Genomic DNA, 12775 nt, shown 5'->3' with positions numbered 1-12775 from the left:
GAATAAAATAAATAAATGGGTCACACCTAAATGGTCCCTATTCGTTTATTTAGTGGTAATGACCTCCCATCTCATCCATTCTGCAAATAATACATTTTCTTTGACAAATGTTTTTTTTTTTTTTACAAATGATATCGGATTTATTTGAACGGTTAGCATAGTTCCTTACTCATGACGATTAATTTGTGTGGACTCTTAAAAGCGTCCTGCGAAACTGCTCTAGAAAGAACACAGTGCAGACCCCGCGCTCTGGATAAGAGCGTCTGCTAAATGACTTAAATGTAAATGTAACACTGGGGCTTGCATTATTTTCCTCAATTTAGTACCACTCTTCAAACGAGCCAAAATGTGTTATACCTCGGTAAAAAGGTTCAGTTTTGAACAGTTTGGCAGCCTGAGTGCCCCGGACTGAAAACAACGATATATAGACGCAACTATGTGCGCCATTCAATGGATTATCTGAGAGGCACTGGTGCTCCAAAGTCAAAATTACATGTGCAATCCACAGGTCACGTTTCTAAGTGAGAGGTCAAAATAATAAATCACACCGGTGGAAAACCAATACATAAAGGCTTAGAGGGTAAGTTGTCTGACCTGCTCTCTGAGGGGGACCACTCTCCCTCTGAGTGAGGGTGTACGTCCCTGGTCTGCACGGCCCCCAACTCTTCATACGGTTGCTCAGACAGCGAGAAGTACATAGACTTACTGTTAGGGAGACAAAAGAGCCAGCCACAGGATATATCACCACATAAAATCAGATCGCTCAAAGCCATATACCGAATGCTATATCTAACAATAGGACATGGGTTAAATGTATTTGTCTTTTTCACCTAACACTTGTGGTGTGTTTGATTTAGTTTGGCCAGCACTATGAATCCAATAGAATAGTCATTCTTAACCAATAGAATTTATGTTTTCAACAGGAGTTGACATTGACCTGGCGAGCATGGATGTGGTGAGCTCTTCTTTGGAAGGGCTCTCCTGTTCAGTCTGCTCCCGCTCCCTCTCATCGGACGAGGAGCTGCCATCATCTCTTAGGTGGGAGTCGGAGCGTATGCGTTTGCGCCGCCGCTTCTTCCTGCGTGTGCTACCGGAAGTGGGGGGGCCTTCGAAGGTCTCCTCGGCCCCCTCCGGGAGCTCGATGAGGATGGGTGACGTACAGAGGTGGGCTGGCACTCTGGACTGGGGGTGAAGGGGAGAAAATTAAGGCACAACTAAAATACTAATTAGTCGTGTTAATGTACTAGGCTACACATGAGTAGGTGTGTTTAAACTTTTGACTGGTACTTCATACGCCCCCCCCCCCGGATCGGTATTACAAAATATACCATTTATACCGTGGCATCGCCCAAGCCTAGTTGCCCATCTGGGAGTTGAACACCAGTCCCCTGCATGACAGGCGGGGAACAACTCCAACAAACAGACCTTCTCTCCCCATCTCAGGCAAAACCCTGATGCCGTCGGACACTGTTTTGTCTATTAAAAGAGAGGGCCTTCTCCAGTTACGCCAATCTTTCTATGAAGTCACCGACGGAGTTCAGACTCCTGTACGCTGACACCGGTCACACAAACTGGTCCGAGTCAAGGCAGCCGGAGCGTTTCCACCACAGGCAAACAAGACACTCACAAGTACTATCTTGAATTTCCATTGTGAAACCACATGCCCAAGGGCATGGTCGGACGTTCAACTCTGTCTGGTTAGCCTTTTTGAGCTCTTACCACTGGCCAACTTATTCAAGCAAGGAAGCATTAGCTAGACAAACAAAGCAGAAAGTAGTTCGTTTTTGTGTTTGCTTAAAGTAAATACCAAGACATCTAGGGGACGAGTACTCTCTCCCCACTAACAGACACCTAAGTCGGAGCCAAATCTAGTAGTCTGTGTGTTTGAAATGTTAGTAAATTGAGGAAATGAACGCAAGCCCCGGCATTACAGGCAGGCAGGCGGGGCTTCCCAGGGCAGGCCCTGAATTCATTGGCCCATTGGGTGTGTTTAAAAAAAGAAAATCTGGTGAATTTGATTGGTTGTTGACTCCCCATAGTATGTTATGCCGAGTGACTGACTGAAAGGGAATAAATCAGACATTGAATCTCTTTAAGCATGGTCAAGTTAATCATTTGGCTGTGACACAAAGATACAGTCGTCCTATTGAACTGAAGGACAGGAAGGAAACTGCTCAAGGATGTCACCATGAGCCCATTGGTGACTTTAGTTCAATGGCTGTGATGGGACATTACTGTGACTCCACAAGAAAATGATGTAATAATAATAATAATAATAATAAACAGAATACAAATATTCCAAAACATACATCCTGTATTTAACAAGGCACTAATGTAATACAAAAAAAATCATTTTGAGCCTTATGTTTGGGGCAAATCCAACTCAACACGTCACTGAGTAACTTCCTCCTTTCAAGCATGGTGGTATCTGCATCATGGTATGGGTATGCTTGACATTGGCAAAGACCGGGGAGTTTTTCAGGATAAAATAAATGGGATGGAACTAAGCACAAGCAAAATTCTTGAGGAAAACCTTCCCCAGTCTGCTTTACACCAGACACTGGGAGAGGAATTCACCTTTCAGCAGGACAATAACCTACAACACAAGGCCAAATCTACACGGGGAGTTATTTACCAAGAAGACAGGGAATGTTCTTGAGTGGCCTACTTCCAGTTTCGACTTAATCGTCTTTAAAATCTATGGCAAGACTTGAAAACGGCTCTAACGATGATCGTAACAATTAACCTAATAAGACAAACAGCTGTAATTGCTGCCAAAGGTGTTTCTAACATGTATTGACTATGGGGGTGAACACTTATCTAATCAAGGTATATTAGTGTTTTATTTTTCATTCCTCCTTAACAAATGTTAGATAAGTATTCTTCCATAATGACATTACAGTATTTGGTGTAGAACATTGACCAAATATGACAAGTTAATACATTATAATCCCACTTTGTGACAATAAAATGTGAAGAGTTCCAAGGGGGGGGGTGAATGCTTATGATTGGCTTATTGACAATGTACAATGCCTAAGAATAAACATAACAGGCTACATCACCTATCCTATTAGCTTATCACATCTCCAAAAAGAGGTTAACCTCCACTAATGAACAGACCTATAGGATCATATATATATATTTTTTTAATAGTACAAACCTCAAAATCCTCATTTTCCTCCACGAAAAAAGCTTCTCCATTGTCCCCCAGCTTCATTTGCAGGTAAACTGGCTCCCCGTTGATCTCAATGTCCACCTGCAACACAGTCACAGTCAATGTGTGCGTGTGTGTGTTTAAGAGAGAGCGTGGAAAAGGGTATGTCGATCATCTGTATGTGTATTTATCCGCTTACATACAGTGCCTTCAGAAAGTATTCATACCCCTTGACGAGCTTCACATTTAGTTGTGTTACAGCCGGAATTCAACATTTATTCAAATGTATTTGTTTTCTCACCCATATACACATACCGTCGGCATAATGACAAAGTGAAAACATGTTTTTAGAAATGGTAGAAAATGTATTGAAAATGAAATCTCATTTACATAAGTATTCACACACCCGAGTCAACACGTTATATAATTATTATTATTTTTTTTTTAAATAAAATGTTTTATATTTTATCACCTTTGGCAGCAATTACAGCTGTGAGTCTCTAAGGGCTTGGCACACCTTGATTGTACAATATTTGCACATTATTAGTTTTAATAAGCTCTGTGAAGTTGATTGTTGATCATTGCTAGACAGCCATTTTCAAGTCTTGCCATAGACTTTCAAGCCGATTTAAGTCCAAACTGTAACTAGGCCTCTCAGGAACATTCAATGTCGTCTTGGTAAGCAACCCCAGTGTATTTTAGACCTTGTGTTTCAGGTTCTTGTCCTGTTTAAGGGTGGATTTGCCTCCCAGTGTCTGTTGGAAAGCAGACTGAACCAGATTTTCCTCTAGGATTTTGCCTGTGCTTGGCTCGATTCTGTTTATTTTTATCCCCCCCAAAAAAACTCTAGTCCTTGCCGATGACAAGCTTACCCATAACATGATGTAGTCATGGATTTGCCCCAAACATAAAGCTTTGTATTCAGGCCAAAGTCCATTCTATGCCACAGTTTTGCAGTTTTACTTTAGTGCCTTAATACAAACATGTTTTGGAATATTTGTATTCTTCTGCACAGGCTTCCATATTTTCACTCTGTCATTTAGGTTAATATTGTGGAGTAACTACAATGTTGTTCTCTCCTGTCACAGCCATTAAACTCTAAGTCAGTCACTATTGGCCGCATGGTGAAACTCCTGAGGGGTTTCCTTCCACTCCGGCAACTGAGTTAGGAAGGACACCTGTATCGACACACCATCCAAAGTGTAATTAATAACTTCACCATGCTTAAAGGGATATTCAACATCCAACAGTCCAATACACCCCACTGTTCCATAAGGTGTATTTTTACCTGCTATTTTAATCTGATTCTACTGCTTGCATCAGTTACCTGATGTGGAATAGAGTTCCATGTAGTCATGGCTCTATGTAGTACTGTGCGCCTCCCATAGTCTGTTCTGGACTTGGGGACTGTGAAGAGACCTCTGGTGGCATGTATTGTGGGGTATGCATGGGTGTCTGAGCTGTGTGCTAGTAGTTTAAACAGACAGCTCGGTAACCTTCAGCTTGTCAACACCTCTTACAAAAACAAGTAATGAGGAAGTCAATCCCTCTTCCAATTTGAGCCATGAGAGACAGACATGCATGTCATTAATGTTTGCTCTCCGTGTACTTTTAAGGGCCAGCCGTGCTGCCCTGTTCTGAGCCAACAGCAATTTTCCCAAGTCCCTCTTTGAGGCACCTGCTCAACTGAAGGACCTTACAGATAGTGCGCGTATTGTATGCATGTCATTCAAAAAAAATACATTAAACACTATTATTGCACACAGAGTCCATGTAACTTATGTGACTTGTTAAGCACTTTTTTTTTTACTGCTGAACTGATTTAGGCTTGCCATAAGGGATTGAAAACTTGACAGATTTGAATTGATTAATTTGTAAAAATGTCTAAAAACATGATTCCCCTTTGACATTATGGGGGTAATGTGTGTAGGCTACTGACAAAACACATAAATTTAATCCATTTTGAATTCAGGCTGTAACACAAGAAAATGTGGAAAAAGTCAAGGGGTGCAAACACTTTCTGAAGGCACTGTACATACACCCATCAGGTGTAGGCTACACCACACACTCCAGTCTTCTCCATACTCACCACTTTTTCTTTGGAGCGCAGCACCCCCAGCTTGCCGAAGCGCACGTGGAATGGGGAGCACTGGAGGCTGCCGTCGGGCTGGCGCACCACGATGACATCGATGCCCCCCGTGAGCGTGGCTGGGTTCAGGCCCCGGTACAGCTCCTTCACCGTCACAAACACCGACTCTGCCAGCTGCCCCACGTAGTTCATGGTCTGGGACTGGAGGTGGAGGGAGAGATAGAGCAGGAGAGAGAGGAGTGTGGGTGGGGGAGGGGAAATGGGTCAAGGGGCAATTCTTGTCCAACGTTTATGCAATTCTCTACCAATCAATGTTCTTGAATTGAGAATACATGAGGCCTAATCCAGGCTTAGACTGCAAATTGTGTAACATGTTTTGAGACCTCATGAAAGGCAAAACAATATAAATGCAATTTGTCGTCAATCAATAACGAGGTAGGCTATACTCTTCTCTCTTCCTCCCTATAAGCTAAACTCACATGGGCTACTGCCATATTGCTTTCACCTGATGTTTCTTCCCATGTGCTTTTACCTGGTTAAATCAAAACACAATTATCGAGCTGGACTACCATACAATCAACTTTTTACAATACCTAGGATAATATAGCCTAGTAGGCTATCCAAGTTTGTTGGCAGAATACAACATACATTTACCTTACCAGGATCATGTCCACTCTAAAATCTTGTCACGCTAAACCGAGATGCCAAGCAGCTAGCCTAAGTGTTTTAAACAAGCTTTCTTGACCCTTGGAATATGTGAGAGTGTTGATTAATTATTATAGATTAAAGATCCACTGCTCTGAGAAAGAGCAAGGTCCATCATTACACACCCAACGAAACAATCTGGTGATGTCATTTCCTTTAACTACTCATGATGATGCATTGACCCACCTTATATGGAGTTACAAAATTCTTTCTATGCTGTTTTGTCACATATATAGATAGGTCTGAGGTTGTAACAGCGTAATAGGCTCTAGGCCTACAGAAAACAAATCAATATTGAGAGCTGTTTTGGTACTCCTGATAGGCTACTTACCTGAAATTCCCTGTAAAACAGCTTACCTAGGCCTAATTAGAAAAGATGGGATTACATCAATTATTTCTGACAACATGTAATCAGACTTAGTGACTTCAGAAAGTATTCATACCCCTTGACTTATTCCACATTTTGTTGTGTTACAGCCTGAATTCAGTATTACATTTACATATATATTTTTTTTTTGTCTCACCCATCTACACTCAATACCCCATAACGACAAAGTGAATACATGTTTTTAGAAATGTTTGCAAATTTATTGAAAATGAATACAGAAATGTAATTTACATAAGTATTCACACCACTGAGTCAATATGTTGTAGAAGCACCTTTGGGAGCGATTACAGTCTTTCTGGGTCAGTCTAAGAGCTTTCCACACCTGGATTGTGCAACATTTGCCCATTATTCTTCAAGCTCTGTCAAATTGGTTGTTGATCATTGCTCGACAACCATTTTCAGGTCTTGCCATAGACTTTCCAAGTAGATTTAAGTCAAATCTGTAAGTAGGCCACTCAAGAACCTTCACTGTCTTCTTGGTAAGAAACTCAAGTGTAGATTTGGCTTTGTGTTTTAGGTTATTGTCCTGCTGAAAGGTTAATTTAATCTCCCAGTGTCTGGTGGAAAGCAGACTAAAGCAGGTTTTCCTCTAGGCTTTTGCCTGTGCTTGGCACCATTTATTTTCTTTTTTTTTATCCTGAAAAACTCCCCAGACCTTAACGATTAACAAGCATACCAATAGCATGATGCAGCCACCACTATGCTTGAGAATATGGAGAGGGGTACTCAGTAATGTGTTATATCGGATTGCCCCAAACATATAACTTTGTATTCAGGACAAAAAAAAGTAAATAGTTTTGTCACATTTCTTGCAAACAGGATGCATGTTTCGGAATATATTTACTCTGTACCGGCTTCCTTTTTTTCACTGTCATTAGGTTAGTTTTGTGGAGTAACTAAAATGTTGATCCTTCCTCAGTTCTATTACAGCCAACAAACTAAGTCACCATTGGCATCATGGTGAAATCCTTGAGCGGTTTCCTTCCTCTCTGGCAACCATTTAATTAAGAAGGTTGCCTGCATCTTTGTACTGACTGGGTGTTTTTATACACCATCCAAAGTATAATAACTTCACTTTTTTTACCCATCTACCAATAGGTGCATTGGAAAACCTCCCTTGTGATTGTGGTTGAATCGGTTTTTGAAATTCACTGCTCGACTGAGGGACCTTGGAGATAATGGTTTTTGTGTATTGTATGTCATAAAAAAAAAAATCATTAACACTATATTATTGCACACAGAGTGAGTCCATGCAACTTATGATCTGACTTGTTAAGCACATTGTTAGTCCTAAACTTATTTAGGCTTGCCATAACAAAGGGGTTGAATGCTTATTGACAAGCAAGTTCAGCTTTTCATTTTTTATGAATTTGTAAAAATGTCAAACATACTTCCACTTTTATATTACGGGGTATTGTGTGTAGGCCAGTGACACAAACATCTACATTTCATCCATTTTGAATTCAGGCTGTAACAACAACATGTGGGAAAAGTCAAGGGGTGTGAATACTTTCTGAAGGCACTGTAGCTTAGGCTACATTTTGAGTTGTGTCCAAGAGTGTCCTTTAGTCAAATCCATACTGGCAAACTGATTAGTAACATTGTAGAGAAAGGCACGAGGTCCAAAAAAAAGCATGTTCAGCATACACGCATTGACAAACCACAACATGATCATTAAATGTAGAGTCTATGATTCACAGGTAAACAAATCCCATAGCCTAGGCCCAAGGCTAATAAAATGTTAGCTTCTGCATTCTGTAGTAACCTCTATTGGAAGCGACCACATATTTAACAAGACTGAATTATGATCAAGCTACTACTTTTGAATGAAAACCACATAAGATTTGAGGACTCTCAACAAAAAACTAGGCACTATAAACAAAACTAGGCCCAAATAACAAACAAACAAAACAGGAGAACCGAGCATTAATCAAGGCAAATTGGGCTGTTCTACTTTTATTCTGACCAGTGATGACAATAGGACTTCGAAAGGTGAAGGAGTAGCCTATCAGAATGTAGAAGACCAATAAAACAGGCTAAGGCTAATCATGGAGTCAGTGTACTGTCACAACAAAATGTTGAATGTGGATTAAAGTGACTTAAGAGGAAAGACAACAAGAGCAAAAGTAAAATCTTGAGAAACATAGCCTCCCCAAAAGGATATGGCTAACAGTTTCAGGCCTTACCAACAGAGAGAAGTGAAGTTGTACTTTCCCCACAAGGCCTTGTTCCCTGGACCCCCCTTCCGCCATCAGTCACCCAAACTTCCTTCATCCCCCAGAATTCTTTATGCTCCCCAGAATCGGTCCACTGGCCCACCAGTTAGCCCTCCACTAGGCTACATTTTGGACACTTAGGCTAGAAGACTCCAAAGCCACCTTAGTAGAACTGCAGATACTTTGAAAAGAAAAGGTCATTTTCAGCCCCTACAAAGTCCCGTCCCGAGGAGGGTTTTCTAATTGGCATATACTAGCCTAGCGTTAATAGTCTCTAGGCCCATGTGTTCTGAGCTGGAATGCAATATAGAAGTCTATGTGAGAGACCCAGTATATTCACTCACATCACCGCTCCCTCAATCAAACACACACACACACACACACACATTAAGGCACGTATACACAATTCACACTTCCCCTCTCACTGCACATGACAGCCAGGCCAGCAGTTTCTGAAAAGCTTGGCTGATCTATTCACGAACACTCCGCTCTGCCCAACACGCAGTGACCAGTCACCCGGCGCACTCTGGGATTGACTGCTACTCTCTGGCCATTCGAAAAGAGACTCTAGCATCCATGACGCGCAACATCAACACTAGAATAGACGCTACCATTTATCAACAACAATTTCTTTCGGGGACTTGAAAGGATATCCTTACATGAATAGAAAACAAAAAGGGTGAGTTGGTGCACAAGGGGGTGAGGGAGGAAGTACAGTGTGGGTAGAGGTACACACAGTGCAATTGACCAAATAGCCTAACCATGCTGGTTCTAGAAGAGACAAGTAGAGCAGGGCCGCTGGAAAGCTCCTGGGCTACAGCGATGATGGTGTGATTGTTTTCTTCTCTTTGCTCTGTCAGGCAATTCAAGTTGCGGTTGATATTATTTATTTTTAGCGATACATTACTTTGTAATAGAATCTGCGAGGTCAGCAGTAAATGGAGGCTGGACATAAAGCCCACAACGGACAATTTTGTGTGGAGACAAAATGGAGGGAGTGCAAACTTAGTACAGTTTATATTATTTTTTATTTTACCAGGCAAGTCAGTTAAGAACAAATTCTTATTTTCAATGACGGCCTAGGAACAGTGGGTTGCCTGTTCAGGGGCAGAAGGACAGATTTGTACCTTGTCAGTTCGGGGATTCGAACTTGCAACCTGTGAGGGTGAGGGAAAACTCCTGGCATTCGATATATTTCTGGAAAGCCAAGAGTAGGCCTATTATTTCATTGATATGTCTAAACATGATTAAGCTAGATGAACTGTAGTAACACTGCAATTAAGTTACTCAGATGTCTACGAAAAATGGCCAGTATACGAATTACTTGTGACTTTGGCGCTGATCCTTTTAAGCATTGGACAAAGCTTGCTGTTACTACTTTTTCCCGACGTGTCAGACTACAACTTTCATTTTGATAGGCATGCATTGTCGCCAAGGACAACCATTCCCTCAAAGTGGTAGAGATCATTTTAAAAGGCAAACATGGCCAAAGGCAAAGAGACTCATCCCATCTGTTAGAAGCAAAAGACACATCATTGGTTAGAAGCCACCTAATTAATCACTACTTGTTTTTGTAAGAAGTGTTGACAAGCTGAATGTACCGAGCTGTCTGTTTAAACTACTAGCACACAGCTCAGACACCCATGCATACCCCACAATACATGCCACCAGAGGTCTCTTCACAGTTCCCAAGTCCAGAACAGACTATGGGAGGCGCACAGTACTACATAGAGCCATGACTACATGGAACTCTATTCCACAGCAGTAGAATCAGATATATAAAAAAAAAAAAACTGGTAAAAATGCACCTTATGGAACAGCTGAGCCTGTGAAGAGACACACAAAAAGGTAGACACACATACCAGCTCACGTACTCCACACACAACTACATTGTAATATTGTTGTATGGTGGTATAATACAATTCGTATTGTAAATATGTAGTGGTGTCATAATGTTGTATCTTTTGTTTCATATGCAAGTGCCTTAATGTGTTTGGACCACAGGAAGAGTAGCTGATGCCTCAGCAGCAGCTAATGGGTGTCCCTAATAAATACATCGTGTACCTCCGATGTATGTTTTTATTTCACCTTTATTTAACCAGGTAGGCCAGTTGAGAACAAGTTCTCATTTACAACTGCGAGCTGGCCAAGATAAAGCAAAGCAGTGCGACGGAAAAAAACAGTTACACATGGGATAAATAATCGTACAGTCAATAACACAATCGCAAAAATCTGTGTACAGTGTGTGCAAATGAAGTAAGGAATAATAAATAATATGCTATAAATAGGCCATAGTGACAAAGTAATTACAATTTGGCAAATAACACTGGAGTGATAGATGTACAGATGATGATGTGCAAGTAGAGATACTGATGTGCAAAAGAGCAGAAAAACAAACAAATATGGGATGAGGTAGGTAGTCAGATGGGCTATTTACAGATGGGCTGTGTACAGCTGCAGCGATCGGTAAGCTGCTCTGACAGCTGATGCCTAAAGTTAGTGAGGGAGGTATAAGTCTCGAACTTCAGTGATTTTTGCAATTTGTACCAGTCATTGGTAACTGGAAGGAAAGGCGGCCAAAGTAAGTGTTGGCTTTGGGGATGACCAGTGAAATATACCTGCTGGAGCGCGTGCTACGGGTGGTGTCAGAATAGTGTCGTCTGCGTAGAGGTGGATCAAAGAATCACCCGCAGCAAGAGCGACATCATTGATATATATACAGAGAAAAGAGTCAGCCTGAGAATTGAACCCTGTGGCACCCCCATAGAGGCTGCCAGAGGTACAGACAACAGGCCCTCCAATTTGATACACTGAACTCTGAGAAGTAGTTAGTGAACCAGGCGAGGCAGTCATTAGAGAAACCAAGGATGTTGAGTCTGCCGATAAGAATGTGGTGATTGACAGAGTGAAAAGCCTTGGCCAGGTTCGACGAAGACGGCTGGCATTTATGATATTGTTTAGGACCTTGAGCATGGCTGAGGTGCACCCGTGACCAGCTCGGAAACCGGATTGCATAGCGGAGAAGGTACGGTGGGATTTGAAATGGTCGGTGATCTGTTTGTTGGCTTTCCAAGACTTTAGAAAAGCAGGATGGATATAAGTCTGTAACAGTTTGGGTCTAGAGTGTTTTTGAAAGGGGCATGCTTATTTAAGATGGTGAGGAAAGCACTTTTAAAGAACAACCAGGCATCCTCTACTGACGGGAGGTCAATATCCTTCCAGGATACCGGGGCCAGGTCGATTAGAAAGGCCTGTTTGCCTTTCTCAGTGTGTACCTCTGACGTATGTGCTACTCGCATGCATAAAGAAAATAAAGACCATCAAGCATGACCTGTAAAAACGGTGGAGGTGGCATTTGCCAGGATAAAAGTACGAAAACGTATACACTCATTATGGTAAGTTGCTCTGGATAAGGGAGTCTGCTAAATGACTATGTAGATTTGATTCCAATATCCTAGCAACAATGACTTTGCGATAGTTTATTACATTTAGAGATGGGCCAATATTCAAACAAACCATTGTTTGGATCAAACAAACGACTAAAATGGGCATATTCAGTATTTTGATTAGATTCGTCTCCAGGGGGTTTTAATAGAAGTTATCATTGAAAGCACTACGCAATTTACTTTGGACACTGCTCCAATAAGACGCTACTTCGAATGTGGAACCATTTCAAGCCAGACTTGAACACTGACGCCAGTCAATTGGTTTGTCACACTGTTTCAGCGAGACTAAACGCGCAGTTCCATGTTATAATGACCAAAGCCCTTTGTTCAAAATAGCTTATCTATAGTTTTCAAACCAAACGCGTAGCTAAAAGTGGTTGGTTAGCAGCTAGCCAGCCATCATAGTTGTCAGGGAATTAATATTCTGGACATCAACAACACGATCAACCAAACTCTCCCGTTCCTTGCGACGTGGCTGGCTGACATGGCTACTATTAGGTTCGCTTCACAAAAATAAACGTATTAACACTATTTCAAATAAAAATACGATTATTTCGCACATCATCTTTCTATCCATTTACATGTAATGTTTTATTAACGATACAGTAACGATTGTTTATTTGATCTTACCTACAAACGGAGTTTTCACAAAATTATGCTTCCTACTCCAGGCGCGTGCGCACACTATTCTCTATGGAACAACATGCAAGTCAGCGTTTGAGTGGTACGCTGAAAGTAGCCGGAAGTCGACAAAATAAAAATCGAGGTTAGAGGAGG

The 12775-nt window shown here is 41.5% G+C and overlaps 1 protein-coding gene across 2 annotated transcripts in view; it reads right to left on the bottom strand.

The window, feature by feature from the left end:
• LOC118388999 (phosphatidate phosphatase LPIN3-like) overlaps positions 1–12775 on the bottom strand; it is a 36405-nt gene extending 23630 nt beyond the window's left edge. Inside the window, exons 1-5 of one of the 2 annotated variants that reach the window (XM_035778653.2) lie at positions 12629–12775; positions 5244–5444; positions 3161–3256; positions 938–1182; positions 595–705 (exon numbers count right to left, since the gene is read on the bottom strand). In XM_035778653.2, the coding sequence (XP_035634546.1) occupies positions 595–705; positions 938–1182; positions 3161–3256; positions 5244–5435 (644 nt within the window). In that variant the 5' untranslated portion in view covers positions 5436–5444; positions 12629–12775. Of the gene's footprint in view, positions 1–594; positions 706–937; positions 1183–3160; positions 3257–5243; positions 5445–8522; positions 8604–12628 lie in introns of those variants that run through there. The other variant, XM_035778650.2, reaches the window with a different exon arrangement.

Source organism: Oncorhynchus keta, chromosome 10 (assembly GCF_023373465.1).
Source record: "Oncorhynchus keta strain PuntledgeMale-10-30-2019 chromosome 10, Oket_V2, whole genome shotgun sequence".
Lineage (NCBI taxonomy): Eukaryota > Metazoa > Chordata > Actinopteri > Salmoniformes > Salmonidae > Oncorhynchus > Oncorhynchus keta.
Note: the sequence above shows the minus strand (reverse complement) of the source record. Positions and strands in the feature narration are given on the sequence as shown.